The sequence below is a fragment of the Chinchilla lanigera genome, unplaced genomic scaffold, assembly GCF_000276665.1.
Source record: "Chinchilla lanigera isolate Chin_1 unplaced genomic scaffold, ChiLan1.0 scaffold00066, whole genome shotgun sequence".
NCBI lineage: Eukaryota > Metazoa > Chordata > Mammalia > Rodentia > Chinchillidae > Chinchilla > Chinchilla lanigera.
Genome location: NW_004955467.1, coordinates 87506 through 109102, shown reverse-complemented (window position 1 = coordinate 109102; position 21597 = coordinate 87506). Strand labels below are relative to the sequence as shown.

The 21597-nt window shown below is 49.5% G+C and overlaps 1 protein-coding gene across 2 annotated transcripts; it reads right to left on the bottom strand.

The window, feature by feature from the left end:
• Nucleotides 1-3364: 3364 nt before the first annotated feature.
• Aldh3a1 (aldehyde dehydrogenase 3 family, member A1) lies at nt 3365-12963 on the bottom strand. Of its 2 annotated transcripts, none has more exons than XM_013522026.1 (11): nt 12880-12963; nt 9221-9387; nt 7942-8173; nt 7374-7459; nt 6871-7079; nt 5904-6021; nt 5509-5650; nt 4721-4887; nt 4202-4301; nt 3699-3829; nt 3365-3607 (listed from the first exon to the last, which is right to left on the bottom strand). In XM_013522026.1, exons 2-11 carry the CDS (start codon nt 9380-9382, stop codon nt 3593-3595), a joined length of 1362 nt encoding a protein of 453 aa, XP_013377480.1. In that variant the 5' UTR covers nt 9383-9387; nt 12880-12963; the 3' UTR covers nt 3365-3592. The 2 variants fall into 2 exon arrangements, with proteins under 2 accessions (XP_013377480.1, XP_005399317.2); XM_005399260.2 differs by lacking the exon at nt 12880-12963 and adding an exon at nt 11907-11985.
• Nucleotides 12964-21597: the final 8634 nt, after the last annotated feature.

Here is a 21597-nt window from a genome sequence, read left to right as displayed (position 1 = left end):
TGTTTTCATGAGAAACCACTTTGAAGATATCAATATGTAGTACAACAAGCATTGTTAATTTCCTACCACTTTGTTTGTAACTCTGTGTTGTCTGAACTGTTCTTTCGCTATTTTGTAAAAGGTTGTCTGTTAATGTTTTCCTCCTTTTATTTAAAAAGAAATGCCAGAAGCAAGTGGACAGAACGATCTGGAAGGCTGTGGCACCTCAGCTGTGAGACGGGATGTCAGTATGCTGCCAACAGTGGTGGGCAACCCAGAAATGTCACCTGTTCCCCTAAAACACATGAGTTTGGGACTGTTCTTGGTCTTTTATGTTCTGGAAAATAGCTATTGTTTAGAAGGCTTGGGTCATACTTGTGCAATTTTTAAAGCTCATTCTTTAATCCGTGTAATGGGAAGAACAATCAAGTAGGTTGAATCAGTGTGCTGAGGCCGGGCCACGTGTTTTCCTCTGGATGTTTTCAGTCAACTGTGCCTCGGCAATAGGAGAAGTTGGGAAAAGTTCAGGTTCGGGACTTTATGAATAGAAGCTGGTGTTGTGACTGGCACTGCAGTAATAATGAATAGGAAAAGGAGAATGAAGAGGATGAAGAATAGAGGAAAGAGGGATGATGGTGACTGGTACTATATGTGCCAATTCCTCCCTCTGGAACACACAGGTGACACCCTTTGGAACTAGGATCCTTCACTTCTAGGGGCTGAGCATGTCAGGCTCTGTCAGTAGCTCCTGATGAGGAGCTGCTGTGGTGTCAGCAAAGAGCAGGTGCTCCTGAGCCATGGCACAGTGAGACCTTGGCCAGGTGATGTCACACCGAAGCCTTAGATACCTAACCTATTAATGGGCTCGTACCTTCAAGACATAGGGCCATGAGAGGGTTGGGTAGAGGAGAGCAGGCTGCTAGTCAAGATGCTCTCCTTTCTCCTACCTCCAGCTGGGTACAACTGTCATTTATCAGGGTGTTGCCTGTGAGACCCTCACCTTGGAGAGCCCCCAAGCGGGTGTGATGAGGGCAACAGGACATATTGTTGACCAGGATGTTGCCTTTGTTGCTGAAAAGGTTTGAGATTCGAGAGCTGTTTCCTCACAGAACTGGCTCACAAGGAGCTTCTTACCATTTACCATTATGTAACTGCAGATGTGATGATGGTATGAGGTGGGGAGAGTCAGAGCAACCAAACCCCAGTGATTCATGTATTAGTTTACTCAACAAGTATTCATTAAGCACCTCCTGTGTGCAGCTCATTGCTCTGTCCCTCAGTGTGAACCCATCAGCATATTGAAGTGGCATATTTTGGAGTGGTATTTCCAGAACTTCTTCACTTTGTTAGGAAATACAATTAAAATAGAAATCTCCCAACCCAGAAAACCTTTCCACAAAGGTAACTAACAAAGAAAATGGTTTACTTACTCATTATGCACTCAGTCAATCTGTTAAGCTTTTACAAAGGTAGAAAGAAATCTCACTCCTTTACAGCCAAGCAGATATAACCTGGTACATGTGTTTTCAACATAAACAATAGTCCTCAAGTAAGAGGACTCACAACATCATTTGTCATATACGGTTAATCCTGCCTCTGTGAACTGCACTGTGTTGTTTCCCATCCCCAGATTCATATGTTGAAGTCCTAAACCCCAGTGTTTCAGAATGAGGTTGTGCTTGGAGACAGGGCCTTTTGAACAGGTGACTAAGGTCATATGGTAGCCCTGAGGAAGAGGGAATTTGGATACAGAGGCATGGAGAATGTGCCTAACCAGAGAATAGACCCTGTGAAGACACAGTGAGAGGGCAGCTGTCTGCAAGCCAAGGGAGGAGGCTTTGGGGTTAACCAACCTCCAGACTTCCAGGCTCCAGAACTGTGAGAAAACACTGCCATCTGAGCCATCTGGTCTGTGCTGTTTTGTTACCCAGCCCTGGCAGAATAATACTAACTTCACCTGGGGACCGAGGTGGCCATTTGTGCCAAGTAATTGGCTTTATCTCAAGGAAAAACAGACTTCTCATGCTTTTATGACCAAGAGTAGCTCTGCAGCATGGAGGGAGGTGCCTACCGGAAGTTGGGTTCCTAATCTCTCATAAATAAAACATACAGGGGCCATTGCTTGGGGCAAGCAGCATCTTGCACAGGTTCCCAGCAGACTTAACCAGCCCACAATGGAGCTAGCTTTTTTTAAATTTTTTTTTTTTTTTTTAAGCAAAAGCATCTTCTAAATCCCAGAAGAAAACATAAGTCAAACTTTTAGCAAGTCACAGGGTAAAGGCTGAGGAGTTTGTCATCTGTCCCTGTGGGGGTTGTTGTGCCACACAGGACAGACACCCTCAGTCGAGACTCACTAGGAAGGAAAGTAGAGAAAAAAAGTGAGACAGCAACTAGGAGAGGAGCAGGGCGTGAGAGGATCCTGGTTTTGGTGCCATTCACCTCTCTGCCTATTTGTACAAAAAGTCACAGATGCAAATGGGAAATTACATCACTGTCTTCAAACCATGAAGAGCAGTTTACTCTCTGCCTCTCGCTAGAGGGAGGGGAAGTTGCTCTAGGGTGGGGTTGGAGTTTTAGATGTAACGTATGAGGTCTAGAGATGAGGACGAGGCCTGCACAACAGGGGGAACGGGGCAGGGAGAGGAGCCACCATGGTAAGCAGGATGCAGAGGCAGGTCCAAGGCCTTTGCTGGGAGCACCAACACCTGGAGCAGTGCAGAGGGAATCAGCCCCAGCCTAGTCACACAGGATTGATTCTTGGCTCTGTCTCCAATGCTTCAAACCATTGCTCCACTCAGACTTCCCTTACTGGACCCTAGTCTGGCTCCGCAGGCCCCTGAGGCCAGACTCAAGGACAAGAGGATACCTAACAGAAAGCTGGCAGGGGCATCAGGAGTCCTGGTGCTGATGCTTCTGGTCCTTTGTCCTGTGAGCAGTACCCCGACAACAGCAAAGGGCACTTCATTGTTTGAAGGCAGTGATGTGATTTCCCATTTGCAACTGCGACCTATTCTACAGCAAAGGGCTTCTTGTTGACCACTGTGCTGTCATATGGAGCAACCCTCGAGGCCACATCTGATTTGAGAAGACCTTTTTGCCTCTGGGTTTGGAGCCACTTTGTCATCAAGGCTCAGCCTCCTTGGCTTCTCCTTGGCTTCTCCTTGGCTGGACACACTGGGAATGGAGCTGACATCCCAAAGTGCAAATGGAAGACAACAGATATCACCCAACACCACGGCCTCCTGCCTTGAGGCCCTGTGGGCTGGCATGGGGCCACTGGGAGGTCTTCATGGGCTCCTCAGAACAACCAAGCCTTGAGGGGCAGTGGAGTTGGGTTATACAGGGTTGGTTGATGCAGCATGCAAAAGAAGCAACACATACAGCATTTGACTATTCACTCAGAAAGCTTTATTGGCCTGAGTCTAGCAAGGGCTGGGGACTTGGAGAGGAGAGGGCTGGGTCTGTCTGGGAGGTGGGGGCATGCACAGGAGAGAGGTACAAGAGACTAGGGTTGGGGGCTCCAGAAGCAGATCTCCAAAGGGCAGCAGAGTCAGTAAGGGCATCTCACCCTCCAACGGGAGCAAGCACAGATGAGCCAGGTGGAGCAGCCTCCTCAGGGCCGGGACATCTGTAGAAGCATGAAGAGGGAGCAGTGAGCCCCTGGGCCTTGCCCATAGCCTATGCAGCCCACTCCCACAACAGCACCTCCTGCTTCTCACCTTGGCTGGGCTCGGTGGGTACCTGGCCTTGTGGGCTTCGTCGTTCTGCAGAGACCTCACCAGGCAGGAGCGACAGTGAGAGAAGGTCTCGAAGCTCTTCTTTCCATGGTAGGCCCCCATGCCACTGTGCCCTGTGGAGGAGCCTGCTCAGGGCAAGGAACCCATACCAGTTATACCTATATCCTCATGGGAGGTGGCCAATCCCTCAGGTGTTCACCAGGACATCTATGCTGGGGGCAAAGAATGCCCGGGAAGAGTCTAATCTCGACTACATCATAAATAGTTACATGCCCCTGGTATGGGACCTCTGTGAAACAGGCCTGTGCACCAGGTGACTTCTAGATCCCATAGGACTTGAAGGTAGAGTCTAGAGGCACAAATAGCAAGGTCAGAGGAAGTCTGAGGCCCCCGGATGCTCCTGGCCCTCCTGAATCTCCTGGGGTTGTCCAGCCCTCAGGGCCCTGGAGGGAGGCAGGTGGCAGCGAGCCCACACCCAGACTCACCGACGCCCCCGAAGGGCAGAGAGTGCACGGTGATATGGACAATGACATCATTGGCTGTCACCCCACCACTCGATGTCTCTGCAATCATCTTCTTAATCACCTACATCAAGACCCAGCTGCTGACCTCACACTCCTGCCCAGGAGATGCCCCAGCCTCCCTCCTACCCTGTGTGCCACAAGAACCCAGCTGGTGGAGGCAGAGGCCCATCTACCAGCTCCTGCATCCTCAGCTTGAGTCACTATCTCCAGCACCTGCTGCCCCCACACAAACACCACGTGGCCCTTAGCACCATGTGGCAACTGTGACTGTGAACAGGGCACTGTGATGATATCGCTTCATTCAAAGCTCTCAAAGGATGCATCTGTCCTAGTCTCTGAGACAAGGCCAGAGAGGCTCTGAGAAGTTAAGTGACTTGCCCAAGGTCACACAGCTGGTGAACAGGAAAGCTGCAATTTGAACCCAGGTCTGTGGCCCTCTGGATCCTGTCTGTGTGCAGGTACTGTACCGGAGGAGCCCACCTTGTCATTGCTGGAGAACACGTAGAGAGCCAGTGGCTTCTCGAGCTGGTTGATGAACTGGATGGCTTCCTCCAGGCTGTGCACGCACACGATGGGCAGCACTGGCCCGAAGATCTCCTCCCGCATCACTGGGGACTGGGGGTCCACGTCCACAAGGATGGTGGGGGCTGAGGTGGGAAATGAGCCAGAGTCAGCCGGCGCTGAGACCCCCACCCACCTTGTGTATCTAGCTCCTGCCCCCACCTCTTGCAGAATAAAGCTGCCCAGGCTGAGAGGGGCAGGAAGCGGCCCAGAGAGGCCCTTCCACAGCCTCCATCCTTGTCCCAGACCATGAGACAGACCATAGGAACAACCATGGTTTAACCCGCATGGGAGGAGAGAGCTCTGAATCTGCCAGCCACCTGCATCCTCCTGGAGCTTATCTGTTTCCTCAACAAATTGGGGGCTACCAAGTGAGCCACATCTCATCACCCCCAGGCTAAGCAGGGTGCACCTCACATCTTGGCCACCAGGGGCTCTTGTGGCCTCTGCTGTTCCCATGTGATGTACAGAGGTAGGGGGAGATGATGTCCTTGTCTCTGGCCTTGTGGGAGGGAGCCTCTGGGGTGTCCTAGAAGCCATGCTCAGCCCCTGCCTGCTGAGGGTCGCGGAGCCAACCCCAGGCCCACTGGCAAAGTGAGTTATGTCTCCACAGACTTGTGCCTGCTTCTTAAGTGTCTGCTCCGCTGCTGCACACTTGTTGAGGACCCTGGTGGCAGGCAGGCAAGGCAGTGAGGTGGGGCACACACCTATGTACCGGGAGGTTTCTTCCCCAGTGCCGCCGTGGGCCACTTTCTGGCCCTTAATCAGGCCCATCACCCTCTGGTAGTGCCGGGCATTGATGATTCTTCCGTAATCACGGGACTTCTTGGCATCTTCTCCATAAAACTCCTGAGAAAAGACAAGACTTAGGGAAGGACATGGACTTCTGTCAGGGCTGAGGCTTCCTCCCCACGTGACAGCAGGGACCCTTTATCTCCATGACGCTTTTTAATATCTCCCAAGTTACTCAGGGTGAGTGTGTATCCCCTTTATGCTCAGAAGAAAAAAACTCCAGTATTTGATTAAACCTTGATGTCGATTACGGCATAATGTCCAGCCCATCCCTACGCTTCTCCCCCACTCCCCTGGGGGCCTTACTCACTTTCAGTGACTTTTTGAGCTTCTCCACGATTTGGCTCTGGATTGAGGGGTCACAGAGGATGTAGTCAGGGGCTACACAGGTCTGGCCGCTGTTCATGAATTTGCCCCAGGCGATGCGTCTGTGAAAATCCCCAAGTGGGCTACATTCCTCGAGCCACAGGGAGCTCCCAAGGACACCTATGTCCTTCTGGGTGCTCAGAGTCAAGGCATAGTGCGCTCAGCACTGTAGAAGAACCCGCCCATAAGTGGGAGCTGCAAGCTATGGGCCACCACCATGGAGTCCTAAGCAGCCCCTCACTTCCAGACACTGCACTGAGCACATCAGGAACCTCCCTTGCCCATAGGGGCCTTTGGGAGACTGCAGGTCCTGACTTCCTGTGTGACAGATTGGGAATCTCTAGAGGATGTCTGGGATGTGTGGGGCGTTTGTGCATTTGTGCATTTGTGATCACAGTTTTAGAGTCCCGTATGGCTGAGTGAACTGTCTACTTGCGCTTCCTATTGTGAAGGGCCACACTTGTGGGTCAGAGGCGGCCAGAGCCCTGGCTAGGGTTGGGAGGCCTGGACAAAAGTTCTGAGACCCCAGGTGGCAAGGGCTCTTCTCGCTGGTCATGCTGTCTAGACCTCAGGTGATCCCTGCCTTAGTTGAGGGCCAGACCTGGTGAAGTTCTCGGGGCACTGAACGCCCCACACTTTCTTCCCCTGCAGCCTTTGCTCAGAGCACTAGGTCTCCAGTGATGCCTAAGCAGCAGAGTTCTACCCCGATCTCTCTTCCTCCTGGAAGCCTTCCTGGACTCCTTGTGCCTTTTCTGTGAATGGGGTCCCCCCCCGTTCCCACCACCCCTGGAGCTTCTGTGGATAACTGCAGGCTCTGTGGGGGCAGGGACTGACTGTGCTACTCAGAGCAGCACTGCAGCACTTGGCAGACTGAGTGGCCGCTGCAGCCCTGCCAAGCCCAGCCTTCTCACCGACAAGCCACATCCAGGTCGCAGTCTTTGTCCACATAGCAAGGGCTCTTTCCTCCCAGCTCCAGTGTGACAGGGGTCAGGTGCTTGGCAGCAGCCGTCATGACAATCTTCCCCACGGCTGCGCTGCCCGTGTACAAGATGTGGTCAAATCGCTCTTTGAGCAACTCTGTGGTCTCAGGAACACCCCCGTTGATCACTGGGTACAGATCCTTCCATGCAAAGAGAGAGAGCCTCAGCAAAAACCAAACTCCTCACTTCTGCATGTGGGAGTGGGCAGGGGCCAAACTGCAGCCCTGCAGCTCGGCACTCCTACCCACCCGGGATGGCCACTGCCTTCCGGATACCTCTCCTGGCTCAGGGCTTTGTTGTCCTGACAGGGGAGGGCAGCAGCTAGGGGCTACACTCCTGAGGCTTGGCCCTTGGATGCAAGAATTCACTGGTTCTCAAGCCCCAAAGACCAGGCCCCCAGCATATTCATCTTTGAGCCATGAAGTACACCTTACCTTGTCCATATACTGAGGGATGATGGTGGCCAGCAGGTTCGCCATGTTCTCACTCAGCTCCGAGGGCTTGAGCACCACTGCATTCCCTGAAGAGTACACTGACTCAGGGCCGCATTAGCCCCCTGCTCCTGACTCTGCTATCTCAATGACCAAGCCTGGAGCTTTATGATGGAGCTTGTCCCCCATCATCTGTGTCCATAGAAGAGTGGAGGGAAGTGTCGGCACGTGGGCAAAGACCACAGGAACAACAGAATACACACACAGGGACATGCGCTAGCCAGGGCGTCATCATTTCCCCCTGTGCAGTTGCTGAGGGGCTGGGAAAGGAGTGGCGAGATTCTCTGGCCTCGTTGGGAGAGCAGTGCTGACTCCTGGGCTATATGAGCTGAAAGTGGTCCCCACCACAGCAAGGAGAGACCTGCCTTTGCCTGGCTGGCTTTGGGCACGGGAGGCCTGGCTAAATAGTTAGGTCCCTGTAGCTTCCTGTGATAGACCTGTCAAACTAGCTCCTAAGCCGAACCCCTCTTCCCAGAGGCCTGAGCCCGTTCTGGAATGGAGCCCACAGTACCTGCAGCAATGGCGCCCACCATGGGCTGAATGATAAGGTTGAAGGGGTAGTTCCAGGCACCAATGATGAGGACCACGCCCAAAGGCTCTGAGTGGATGTAGGACTCGTCCTGCTGCGTCTGGGGAGTCTTCTCCACAGGTTCATCTGCAGCCCACTCGGGGAGCTTCTTGATCACATGCTCGATCTCTTCCAGGACGTGCACCATCTCCTCATAGTAGCTGGTCCATTCATTCTGCAGGGGAGGCTGTGTATGAGCTGGGGCACCAGCCACGGCTGTGTAGTCAGGATACGAGCAGGGAGCCTCCCCTCCAGTGCTCGGCAGCCAGGGTGGCAGGGCTGCTTACCATGGTGCCCAGCCAGAGAAGAGACCCAGGGAAGTAGAGCTCAGGATTAGCCATTGGGGTAGTGGGGCTGGGGTTTGGGTACTCAGGGTCTCCTGGAGCAGCCAGGGGTAAAGAGATGCAAATATGCATCTTTTTCATGAACTTTGGCTGTGAAGTTAAAACAAAGAATTTTCTTCTTGTTTTTATTTTAAGATGGGAAGCCTTGACCAATTTTTAAAAATACAGAAGTACAGGAGTGGTTGGTGGGTGAGCTCCCAAGCTCTGGAACTGCAGGGGACCTCTTCCCTTCTCCCAGGCAAGAGGAAGGTGGAAGCATGTTCAGGTAGGTTGTTGGCGGCAAGGTGAAAGGTTTGTGAATCTGGAAGTGTGAGGTTTTGTTCAGAGTAAGAGATGGAGCGGGGAGGGGAGGAGGCGGCCGTGGGGAGCAGGTGCCCTCTGCCTGGCAGCTGCATTCTTTCCCTCATGTGGGAAACCAGGGTTCCTAGGTAGAGCTGAGGGTGGAGGAATGAGGGGACCAGAAGTTTAGGGGTGTCAGGTGGCTGAAACGGTGGCCTAATGCTGCATGTGTGTGAAGAAGCCAGGCCAGGAGAGAGAAGCCCGCAGAAGGTGGAAAAGGAGGCTCCTCTGCCCAACAGTGCGACCTGCTGGGGTACGGTGCAGAGCGCTCACAGGAGAGGGCCGTTCCCCCATTCTGTTGGTTGAATTGAATTGGGGGATCTTCCAGGTTGCTCCTAATCTTTCCAAGCCTCATTTCCCCCTCTATATCGTGGTAACGAAGCAGAATGTTTTGGGGGCACACTCAAGCCTCTGTAAAGTGCCATACAAATCCCCGAGCGTGCAACAGATGCCCTACAACACTCCACGACTATCCACGTTCCTGTCGCACCTCTGCCCCGCTCTCCCAAACAGCGGCTGCCCCCTTACGGCGCAAGCACCTTATGCAGGTCGGCTGCCAGCGCGCCAGTGATGTCCGGGCCTCTCTCCTTGATCATGCGCCGCAGCGCCTCCAGCTGCTCAATCCGGAACTGCAGTGGGCGCGTCCGGCCGGATTGGAAGGCGGCCCGGGCCTCCTTCACCACTTCGCTGATCTTGTTCATGGTGCCTGGAAAAAGACAGCACCTTGTAGCCGATGGGGGCACGGCTCTGCCCAGGACCTGCACCCTGCCTCGGCCCTGTCACTAGCTCGTTCTCACTGCAGCCTGGCAGCGTTAATTTTATAGGAAGAGCCAGGAAAAATGGAATTCCCACCAGAATTCCCCCTTTGCCTCAGATGTCTGGTTCCTCTGGTGTCTTGATATCTCCCAGAGCAGACGACACTCCACAGTGTGTGCTAGAAGCAGAGCAGGGATCCTAAGCGCAACCACTCAGAGTGGGTTCTTGGCAGTGCGCCAGGGGCAGGGACCCTCCTGGCACCCTTCTGGTCCCACTCCTGCATCTGTCTGCTTGCAAAGCTGATGACACATTCCCAGGAGAAGGTCCAAGAGCTCAGCCACCCACTTTCCAGATTAGATGGATGAACACCCATCACGATTCAATGCCAAGCTAATTAAAGAGAAGCCAGCACTCAAATACCTGCAGAGTCTTTCAGTCCAAGCCACTGTTCTCAGAAGTACTGGTGACTTGGCAGAGCTGGACCAGGCTCTGTTTTTAAACCAATGTGTGCTATACCTGGTAGTAGCAAAGGCCTCAGTGGGCTTCGGGTTTCAGTGCAAAACGTGGAGGTGGCCAGGCGTGGTGGCGCAGGCCTGTAATCCCAGTACTTGGGAGGCTGAGGCAGGAAGATCGCTATGAGTTGGGGGCCAGCCTCGGGTACATAGTGAGTTCAAGGCTAGCCTGAACTGCATATTAAGACCCTGTCTCAAAACAAAACAAAACAAAACAAAACAAAATATAAAAATGTGGAAGTGATTCCTGCTACTGGCACCAGAATCCATACAGACAAATCTGGGCATGGCTCTTCTGGGAGCAACTGGGCAGAGTCAAGAAGCCTTTCCAAGCCTTAGTCTGTGACACAAGAGGTCCATATCCAGGAGTTTCTAGTAATTACAGCATTCCTGAATATTCATGAATAAGAAAGTGGCTGCAGGTGATTTATGACAGAAATACCAGCAAGTCCCTATAGGTCCATCAGCAGGAGGACCTATAAATGAACTGTGCCGCATCTGTATGATGGTGTATTGTGCAGTATTTGGGCATGAAATAAATAGTGCCAGTTATTCAGCATGCCCACAAGCTCTGCCTGCTGCAAATATATTCCATGCTGTAGGGGTAAGAATGGCACAACCTGGGGGTTAGGCATGTGTGTGTCTGTGTGTGTATCCAGAGATATTCATATATGCTACATATATGATAACTTTTAACATCAGAAAAATTAAGGCCAATTCCATTTTCAAAACAAAAATGACCCCAAACCTATGCATAGATACAGTCTGTGATCCTGCTTGAATTCCGGTTTCTGATGCCTTCCACTGCCTCCCCTCCCCATGGAGTGCTGACTCCCAGCCCCAACCCCAGACTTTCTGCAAGGGAAGAGGGACCCTGCTGGCATCCAGGGTGCCGCACACCTGGACATGGCATGGTCCTCTCCCTACAATCTGACAGGAGGCGGGGACAGCCCCCCAAGGCCTGGGACCCCTAGGCCTTGCCAGCCTATAGGCCAGGTGCCTCCCGCAGACCACTCCCGCAGGCATGTGCCCCTGCAGGACTAGTCTCTGCTTCCCTCCTGAGCCTTGTATGAGCAAACTAGGGCCACAGTCTCGACCACTGGCCATCAAGGCAGGTGACTGAGTAGGAAAAAGCCCGTGGGAGTGAGACTGGGCTGGGCTCACACCCTAGCATCATCACTCGGAACTGTGGCCTCTAGAAGGACAGTTCTGGTCCCCTCTGCTTCACAGAGTTACTGAAAGATTAATGGAGACACAAAGCACCTGCCAGTGTGCCTGGCGCCTGGATGGGAGCAGCTGTGGAACCATCTGGGATTCCACTCTCAGCAGCAGGCTGCTTTGTGGGTTGGGCCTCACTTCTGGCACCCTGCTGCCCCCTTCCCTCCCCTGTGCCCACACTGACTTTGCCCCCAGCTGTGCCGATTTCTGGTCTGCCCCACAGCCTCCCCTTCAGTCCTCACAGAAGCTCTGTGGTAGTGCCCATGAAGAAAGAACAGTTATGAATTACTTCACAGATGAAGAAAGCAAGGCTGAAAATCATTTAACGCCGTCTTTTGTCCCGCAGTTGGTAAGTGTCAAAGGCAGGGTTTGAACCCACCTCCATCTTTATGTGCAGTGCATCCCCTTGGCTACTCATCCTGCTGGCTTTTGGGAGAGCAAAGTATCCTGATGGCACATCAAAGCCTCTTACCCAAAGCCTTTTTAGTCCCCTGGCTCCACAGATCCCTGGGATCTCAGCTTCCTGGGGCAGGAGATGGCAGAGCCATCAGAAATCCAGCTTCAGACCCTTAGTCCACCCAAACCGGGAGGATGCTCAGGAGATGATGCCCCCAGGACCAGCCCCCTTCAGAGATGGGTGAAGGGTTTTGACTCACTCTTAGAGACTTTACTCTAAGTGCAGGCTCTGCCTAGGTGTTCCCGCCTAGAGGAAAATAAAGGAACCAGGGAAGATAGTTACCTTCAGCACAGCCTCTCCCAGTGGCTGGGGCTCCTGAAGTAAGCCAGAGCCAAGAGCAGTCATATTTAAGGCCACTTCCTCCCACCCACATGGCCCTCTTGGAGCCCCTGCCCAGGAAGTTTGCGTGACAAGGAAAAAACAATATGCAAATATGGGGCGTAGCATAATCCGGACCTCTGCTCCCTGAAGCCAGGGTTTTGAGGATTACGTCTTCAGTTGTCTGTTTCTGTTTTATTCTGAAATGCACAACGTGTCTGTGAAGGCTTGGGCAGGGCTCACATCCGATCCCCAAAGGGAGCTCTGTGTTTGTCCTGGGGGTTGGGGCTGCTTACTGATTCAGCCCGGTGTGGACTACTTCCAGATTTCCCAAGATGCTGCTTGCCAGACGCCCTTCTCCCCGTTCCCTGCTATGTAACATCCACAATGGGTGGACCACACAGCACACCAAAAATTCACCCCCCAGTTCACATCCTCCTCTGTCTCCACCATGTGCATGGGTGCCAGGGCTCCACTAAAGCGGAGACCCTAACCTGCAGGCTAGAGTTTTCTCTGGGGTCCCCACTGTAGCATGGATCACATGCTTCTTTATTACCTGGCAGAGAAGAGGGCCAGGTCCAGTGAAAACTGCCAGGAATCTCCCCCTGTATCACCAGGGAAAGATGGACTTCCCAAAACCCCTTCCTCTGTGGTCTAACAAGTGTTTACAGAGCTCCTGCTCTGCACACACCCTAGGGATGTGGGCAGGAGCAGGATACTGCAACCGGTCATTTCCCAAACCTCCCTTGCCACCAGGTTCTCAGCCTCTTCCTACCAGGCTCTTCTTGCCATCCCTGCCCACTGGCAAGCTGTTTACCAGCCTTTTGATAGACACGAAACCCCACCATGGCTTATGAGAGACGGGTTATAGCCCTTCCCACTCCTGTGTGTGACTGGTCTGCACCGTATATCCACCTGCATGTCCCTGCTCACATGCCGTGTCAAACTCCACTGCCAGGCATTTGTATCCCTCTGACATGTTATTTGTCTGCAGTCACATGCTGCATAACGACAACCGCACGTGCACTGGTGAGCCCTTAAAAATGTTATGGGGTTGAAAAATCTCTGTCATTTGGTGACACCGTGGCCATAGTAACGTTATAGTACAGTGCATTGCTCATGTGTTTTTGGTGACACTGCTATAAACAAACCTTTGGCATGGCCAGTGATATAAAGCTATGGCACAGGCAGAGTGGTAGCTTCGTGGTAGAGCACTTGCCCAGCATGTGGGAGGTCCTGGGCTTGATCCCTAGCACTACAGAAAGAAAGAAAAGCTTCTGCTGTAGCACAGCCTGGGTTGTGATAGAAAGTCTTGCGTATCCTGCTCTTTAGACTTTAATCTTTGTCAGCCCTGCAGATCCACTCCCTGTGCTTCATCCTGTCCTCACTTCTCCCCTTCTCCTTCCTGGGCCACTGTCATTGCCACCTGCCTGCTCTGTCGTACCTTCTCCAAGTGTCTATTAGAGGGGTTTTTGTGCAGTGAAGACCTGAGAATGTTTCACCACAAATTCACATCTCTCACTGGCTTCCTGTTTGTCTTAGGGAAAAAAATTCTATGGGTTTTGAGTCCCTTGGCTTTTGGTTTCCTTACAAGCCTCACTTAATAACACTTCATACCTTTCTCACTTCATTCTAGCCCACTAGCATTCCTTGAGAGGGCTGGGGTTTCCTACCTCAGGAAAGGTAGGTTTCCTACCTTTGCACATGCCATTATCTCTCCCTGGGACAATTTTTCTTCTACTCGGTACTAACCTTACACTTACTTGTGTACAGATCTCAGCTTATCTGGCTCTACTCTCCCCAGTAATATTTGCTTCATTTCTAAAAACCTGATAAAATTTGCAATCAAATCTTTGTTGGTGTAAATATTTTGATTGTTTTCTTCTCCCCTCATTTCTCTGTGGACCAGAATTTCCATGAAGGATGTGATCTCATTTTGTTCGGTACCATGTTCCCAGCACTTAGCCCACTACCTGGCATATAGGAGGGCCTCAATGTTATAGAAGTAGCCTAAGGTACCAGACACCCTGCCTCTGGGGCTGGGCAGGGTCTGAGAAATAATTTGTCACTCAGTAAGATGATTTTCAACAAATTCACCTATAGCTAGAAAAATATGTTGAGTGAGTGGAAATGGAATTTGCTTATATTTAAAGGAACACGTAGATCAGAAGTAACCTTTGGGAGGGATACACTACTTCCTTTTTAAGGTAGAAGGGAAGAAGTTTGGCAGTGAGTCTTGGGCATTACCTCTCTCTATTCTGAGTGGAGAGAGAAAGACAGGAGGGAGATGGAGGTGCGGAGCAGGTAGGAACACCTGAGGCTCAAATCTGGAGGAAGCAACCCGGCTGTCAATCCTGAATGGAGAATGCGAGTCCAATGTGTGGGTCAGGTCTCCAGCAGCTGGAGAATCAGCTGTCAGGGAGCTGCCAGCTGTGCTGAGCCTCACAGACAGCCCCTGACGTACCAGAGTTCAGCTTAGTGATTGGTTCACTTTAGGATGGCGTGGAGGTGAAACACATAGATTCAGTGGAAACCACCCTTCAGATTTTGGATTCGAATTTTTTTTTTTTTTTGGTACTGGGAATTGAACTCAAGACCTTGTGTTTGCCAAGCAGGTGCTGTGCCCTCCTCCTTCTTCTCCTCCTCTTCCTCTTCCTCTACCTTCTGTTCCTCCTCCTCTTCCTCCTCCTCCTCCTCCTCCTCCTCCTTCTTCTTCTCTCCTTCTTTCTCTCATTTCCTTCTTTTTTCAGTGCTGGTGATGGAACCCAGGGACTTGCACATGCTAGGCAAGTGCTCTACCACTGAACTATACCTCCAGCCCTAGCTTAGGATATTTTCAATTTCAATTTATGAGAACGTACTGAGATATATCATAGGTGAGCTATGAGGTAAGTTAGAAGAGCCCTGTGATGTTAGGATAGAGAGCCTCTGATGAGATCCTGAGGCCCCCTCCAGAACCCCAAAGCAGCCAGTAGGAAAATGCACACATAGTGCCTCCTATGAGCAGATAGAGGCCCTCTGTGAGCCTGTGATGGAAACATTCGGGAGCTTCCCAAATCCTAGCCAACATAAAATGCTGACAGGGACGAGTTTGGCAGGAGACCCTATAAGTGGAAACTTACTTATCACTTATTTGGAGGAAAAGCATGTGAGCAGAAAGAAAAACCAGCAGTGGCAGGGCCCCTCACAGAGCCATGGCTGAGCAGGCTGCCGTTGCGCCCCCACCCCAAGTCAGGTGCTGATGTCGATGGAGGTAGGTGGAGCATAGCAGCTCCCATCCTGTTTTTTCCTCCAGGGCCCTGGAGAACAGGGAGCAGGGATTTGGGTGTAGCATTTTCATATGGTCTGCCTGTACCTCCCATATATTGTAAGTCACCCCTAGATTTCTTATAACACCCAAAACAATACAATGCTGTGTCAATAGTTGTTACACTATGTTGTCTGAATATTTTCTATCTGAGGCTGGTGGAACTTGTTGCTGAACCTGAGCCTGTGGCAGGTGGAGTGTGCTGATCAGAGACCCTTTGTGGGGAGTCAATGGCGAGATTGGCCTGGCCAGGCACTGTCCACCCAACCGCACCTTCTGGGGAAATGCAGGGAAGGAGCTCTTGAGCTCTTGAGCTCTTGGAAATGCAGGGAAGGAGCCTTTGCATCTCTTATCTGCTGCCACGTGCAGTGCTTTGGGTCAGAGAAGCAGTGAGATCACGGCCCCGGGAAGTGAGAGAGAACAAAGGGCTGCCCCCAAGGTGCTGCAGAGGTCCTCACTTCACCCTTCAGACTTTTCCTCTCTCAGAGAGCCATGGCTGAGTAAGGACAAAGCACAGCCCAATAGGGCATTTAGCATAACGAAGGCTGGAAGGGCAATGCCAGGGCTGTTTAGGTGAAGGCACCCTGCTGGGCAGGGTGCAGTAAAGTGCAAGTCGTAGTGAGTTAGGCACTGGCCACCTAGCAGAAGGAATGTCTGGCTCGCCCAACCTGGGCAGAACCTGCCTGAGTCACTGCCAGGCACTGACCCAGGTGCAGAGCCCCTGCAGACCAGCCCAGTCTCCTGGAATGGACATAGCTGGGCATGCCAGGCGGGCACGCCAGAGCATGTTTCATTTGGCACTACTGGTCTCCAGGTTTGGGAGATATCATAACAAACATAACCAATGCACCCTTATCACCTGTGAAATATAACATTTACTCCCCCAAATGGAAACTTTAAATTTTATTTCTTCACAAGAATCACACAAACAATTTTACAGATGTGATCAACATGTTTTAGGTCAGTCTTTTTTGGCTCAGCATCTTGCAAATATTCTATTAGTTTTTTTTTCTACAGTTTTCTCAATTATTATATAACACAGAAAACAAAAGCACACATGCCACACTGGAAATTGTCACTGTATTAAATGTTTTTTTGGTTTTTCTCCGGTACTGGGAACCGAACTCACGACCTTGTTCTTGCCAGGCAGGCACTTTGCCGCTGAGCTAAATCCCCAGCCCCTGTCACTGTATTAAAAACGATCTCTTTCACTCACAATGGTCTGCAAACACCACTGTGGACAGTGCGATGCTATGGTGTGGGAGCGTCGTGCAAGGGCCCGCATGTCAAAGTCTTGGTCTCTAGCCTGTGGTGCTACTTGGAGATGCTGGAACCTCTGAGAGGTGGGTCCAGTGGGAGGAAGCTAGGTCATTGGGGGCATGTCCTTGAAGGGGCTATTGTGATCGCAGTTCCTCTTGTTGCTTCTGCTTCCTGGCAGCCATGATGTCGGTGGCTTCCCTGCTACATATTCTTACCATGACAGGCTGCCTCACCACAGGCCCAAAAGCAACAAGACCATGGGTGGAAACTCTGAAATGTGAGCCAAAAATAACCCTTTTTGCATTGTAAGTATTTGTTGTGGTAATAGGTTAAGACAGCCAGTAACAACAATGGCTTCGGTGTTTTATCATACACATTTTCTGATCCCACTGTGGGGGTGTGTGGGGACAGTCACAGACAGATCAGAGAAATGAATCAAATCCATTTCTTCTCCTGGGTGACACCAATGTGAATCATGTACAGCATGTGTGTGGAGCATACACACATGTGGAGCATACATGCATGTGGAACATATGTGGAGCATGCATACTATCCAGAATGTTCTCTGTTGATAGGAGATGGACTTACTGCCAGTTTTTGACAAATGCTCCATGAAAATCTTGAACTTACTGGTGTTTTATTTCTAGTAAGAGTTTCCTGGAATATTTGCATTTTTAATTTTCTGGATGTTGCCGGATGCCTTTCCACCAAGGCTGTTTATTTCCAGCTGCGAGCTTGCTGTAGCTGCAGGGTTTTGTGTGTTCTTTGTCTTTGCTGAAGAGCTCTGCTTATCACCTTCTCCGTGACTGGTGTGGCCCTCACTCTAGCCTGTGCCAGGGACTTTATTTGTGATATAAGCTTTATGTAGCCAAATAGAACCTCTTTAATTTAGTTTGGAAAGGTTTTGCTTGCTTGTAAATTGTTCCTCCAATTCTCTGATTTTCTTAAAGGGTTTTTAAAACTGACTTTAAGACCATCAATAATTTGTGCTCCAGGTAAGGTCACATGGAGTCTGGGTTTATTTTCTTACAAATACACTGTGGTGCCCACGCCATTTAATAGCACCACTGTGTCTGAGTCTTCACTGTGGGCCAGGAACTTTCCAGCCCTCTGCGTTCAGAGACTCACTTAGTTCTCACAAGCACCCAAGATGAAGGAACATCATCACGCCCACGTTATAGATAGGGAGCTGGAGCACAGACTGATGCAGTGACTGGCCATGGCCACACAGCCAGAGAGTGATAGAGACCAGTTTCACCCAGTGACCCTGGCCTAAGGTCCCCTTTAGGAGGGTCATTTCCTGCAGATCTTCAAACTTACTGCTAGAGAATAGAGTATATTTTCTTCAGAATTCTTTTAATTCTCCTAGACCAGTCCTCATCTCTCCTTTCTCAATCCTTGTTGTGTACATGTCTGCTATGCTCCTTTTTCTTTACCAAGGAAAAGCTCATGTTTTTGTTTGTGAAGAGCCATTCTTGGTAGGGTTGCCCTTATTTCTACAGTAAATATGAATATGTGCATATTGGTTTTCCGGCATATTAATTTCTATTTTGATCCGTATCAATTCCTTCTGCCGGGTTCTTTTCTACTTAAGCTATGTAAGTCCTTCTATTTTCATCTTTCTATTTTAATACAAAAGGCACTTAAGTTTAATTTCTTTCACCAAATACAGTTTTGATATGTCCCAGAAGTTTGAGAATGAAGGGTTTTTATTCTTATTGCTTTCTCAATATTTTTTAATTTCCTGGTACTATTGCCCATACTCCAAGTGTTTTCTAGAAACACGTTCTTTAATTTCCAAGTAGTACAGTATTTTATTAGTCTCTGTGCTAGTATTCATTATCAGTATTATAAGATGATAAAAATATAGCTCTTTTCTGTACTTCTTTGTATGGTTAAGGTCTTCTTTGTGGGTAAATATGTAATTAATTTTTGTAGTCATTCCATGGTCATATGAATATGATATATGTTTCCTGTTTATAGAAGTGAGAAGTTCCACTGATAGATAACATGTATTAATTGTTCCTCTAGGGCTGGGAATATAGCTCAGTGGCATAAGTGCTTGCCTGGCAAACCTGAGTTCATGAGTTCAATTCCTGGTACCAAAAAAAAAAAAAAAAAAAAAAGAACAGTTTTTCTCTGTAGCATTCTTTTTTATTTACTTGATTTAATTCTGAGAATTTGTATTGAATTCTCCCCCAGAAAATATATTTTTATCTCAAGCTTTCCTTACAACTGTAGTCATTTTTGTTTTGTGTGTTTAGACATCATTTTATTTTGTTTTAGTGGTTTTTTTTTCTTTCTTTTGTGATACTAGGAATGGATCTCAGGATCTCTGCACTGAGCTACAACCCTTCCCCCCTTTTAAAATATTGAGACAGGGTCTTGCTAAATTGCCTAGGTTGGGCTTGAATTTGTAATTCTCCTGCCTCAGCTTCCCAAAGTGCCAGGATTACAGCATGTGTCACTTTCCTGGCTGATTGTGCTGTTCATTGTCACAGCACATCACAGGTTGGACCTTGAAGTACACTTGATGTTGATATTCCAGTCCTGCCATATTTTGTTATTCCCTCGGTGCATAATTACAGTATTCCCAGTTCTTCTTTGTCATGCAGATTTGCATTTATTTATGGTAGAGTTCACAAGTAGAGTTTGTTTATAGCATCCTGGCAATCTCTTTACGTACTACTTGATCTTATTCTTTCCCTATCCTGTTATGATTAAGTACTTCACCTTTTATTTCCTCTGAAGTTTGGTTAATTCCGTTTTGCTTGCTAATTTGTATGTTTTCTGTGCCTTTCTGTTGCATTGCTAGGTACCTCCCCTCCCCTTCTCTGTTCCTATGATGAAACCCAAGGAAAAATTGATTGGCACCCTACTTTCCCTGGCTTTCATTACCAGCTTTACAGGTCACATAGCTAAGCAATATGTTATTAGATGCCCATTAGCTTTGCCATCAATAATACCTCTGATGGGTGGGTCACAATGGGAATGGCTGCCTTAGTTGTTTTTCAGCAAATTGGAGGTTGTTTCTGTCTAGCTCAAACCAACTAAAGTACAGACCACTGGCATACTTCAGTCTGCACAAATATCTGATGGTGACATTTTGAGATCAGAAAGCCAAGAACTACCTCAGACCATGCTGACATCTGAACCTGTGTCTCCTGAGGAACCATGGAGACTGACCACGCACGTGCAGACCACTGATGACTTCCCCTAATCACTGTTCATCTGTTTCACTGTCCCCCAGATGCCCCTAAATCCTGTCCTCAGTAAGACAGGCTTGGGACGTGGGCCGCTTGACTTGCAGGTATGGCCGCCGTGTGAATCACATCCATCTCTTCTGCAAAACTGCTGTTGCAGCGATAGGCACACTGAGTAGCAGGCAAGCAGGACCTGGCTTTGTAACGGGTGAACCAGTGCCCAGTTTCTGAAGAGTCCATTTCCTGCCTTTCTTCTTGGAGATTAGGGTAAAGAAACTCTCACTGTGTACACCTGGCTTCATTTGGTCCTTTTCTTCAGAAAACAGACTCAGTTTTGTTGGAGAAGAAACTCACCAAACTACAGGGCTGCTATTCCTCACCTCCACAGTTGCAAAGAAATATCAAGACTCAAGCTGATGAGCCATGAGGAGAAGGCGGTATGGGTTTGCAGAACAGCCGAGTGCAGCTGCTGTGGGTGTGCATTGCCGCTTCCCTCCTTGCTCCTCTGAAATGCAGCATCGGTGGCCATTGACAGGCTGCAGGATGGAAACCAGTGCCTGAGAGGCTGGGGCAGAACCCACACCAGAAATATGAAACCACAACTTCATATCTAGGTATTTCTCCAAGAAATGAAAGTCTTTATCTACACAAACACTTGCATAAGAATGGTAGTGATGGTTTCACTTTTTTTTTTTTTTTTTTTTTTTTAATCTTTTTGAGACAGGGTCTCGCTATTCAGTTTGGGCTGGCCTTGAGCTCACTTTGTAGCCCAGGCTGGTCTGGTATTCCCAAAGATCCTCTTGCTTCAGCCTCCCGAGTGCTGGGATTACAGATGTGCGCCCACCTGGCAGCTTCACTTTTAAGGGTCAACTCTGGAAACAGAACAAATGGCATCAGCAGGTGGGTGATGGGCGCTTGAACAAGCCATGGTTCATCCACACAATGGCTGCACGGCTTTGCCTCCCACAAGCGGCAGCACAGGTGGGCATGCATGGACACCCTGCTAGAAGAAGACCGACCACAGAGCATTGCTGCTGAAGGTTTCACTCCATCACCGCTAGGAAAGGCAGACTATCCAGCAGGGCCACACAGCACATGGTCTGCATGGGATGGAAGGACAGGAAGTGCTAGCAGCACCACAGGAAAGTTTCCCAGGGATGTGCGCACGCGTCCTTCATCAGCCTGGGGTGATGATCTCCACGACCCTGCACAGACCTCACCTTGCACTGACCGCCAGCTGTCCAGAGTTCAGTATCAATGTGTGAATAATTAATCATTCATGTGCACCTGAAAGTTAAAACCTGCTATGATATGATATATATATATATATATATATATATATATATATATATATATATATATATAAAATGCTATGAATCCCCTTCTCCTGGACATACAGGAGTTATAATATGAAACTGTTATATCCTTTAAGGAAAATTATTATGGACATTTTGGGAACATCTCCATACTCCCTGCTGGAATTGAAATAAAATTGAAATCAGTCCAGGAAAGAAAATCATCCTAAAATTTGAAAGATAAATCTAAGTGATGACATCTTCAGAAAGAATGGATCCTTTGAATGGAAAAGTACACGTTACACTATGCCTATTTGTTACACTAAAGTATAAAAGTTCAGGGGGCTGGGGATTTAGCTCAGCGGCACAGCATCTGCCTGGCAAACGCAAGGTCGTGAGTTTGATTCCCAGTACCGGAAAAAAAAAACAACAAACCAAAAACCAGAAAATATAAAAGTTCACCAGAGTGTACAAATCACACTCAGATTTTCTAGTTTTTCACTGGCTGTTTCTCAGGAGCACACAGATTTCTTCCAGTATAAAAAGAAAAGGGGGCATAGTCTTATCAGTGGGCTTTGGACCCCAACACC

What these genes read in the sequence shown, in the direction of transcription:
- Aldh3a1 (XM_013522026.1), bottom strand. Translation starts at nt 9,382, where the DNA reads ATGAACAAGATCAGCGAAGTGGTGAAGGAGGCCCGGGCCGCCTTCCAA. An exon ending in TGGCAGCCGACCTGCATAAG is followed by an intron (nt 8,174 to 9,220) that starts GTGCTTGCGCCG and finishes CCTCCCCTGCAG; the next exon opens with AATGAATGGACCAGCTACTA. An exon ending in TCCCTCAGTATATGGACAAG is followed by an intron (nt 7,080 to 7,373) that starts GTAAGGTGTACT and finishes TTTGCATGGAAG; the next exon opens with GATCTGTACCCAGTGATCAA.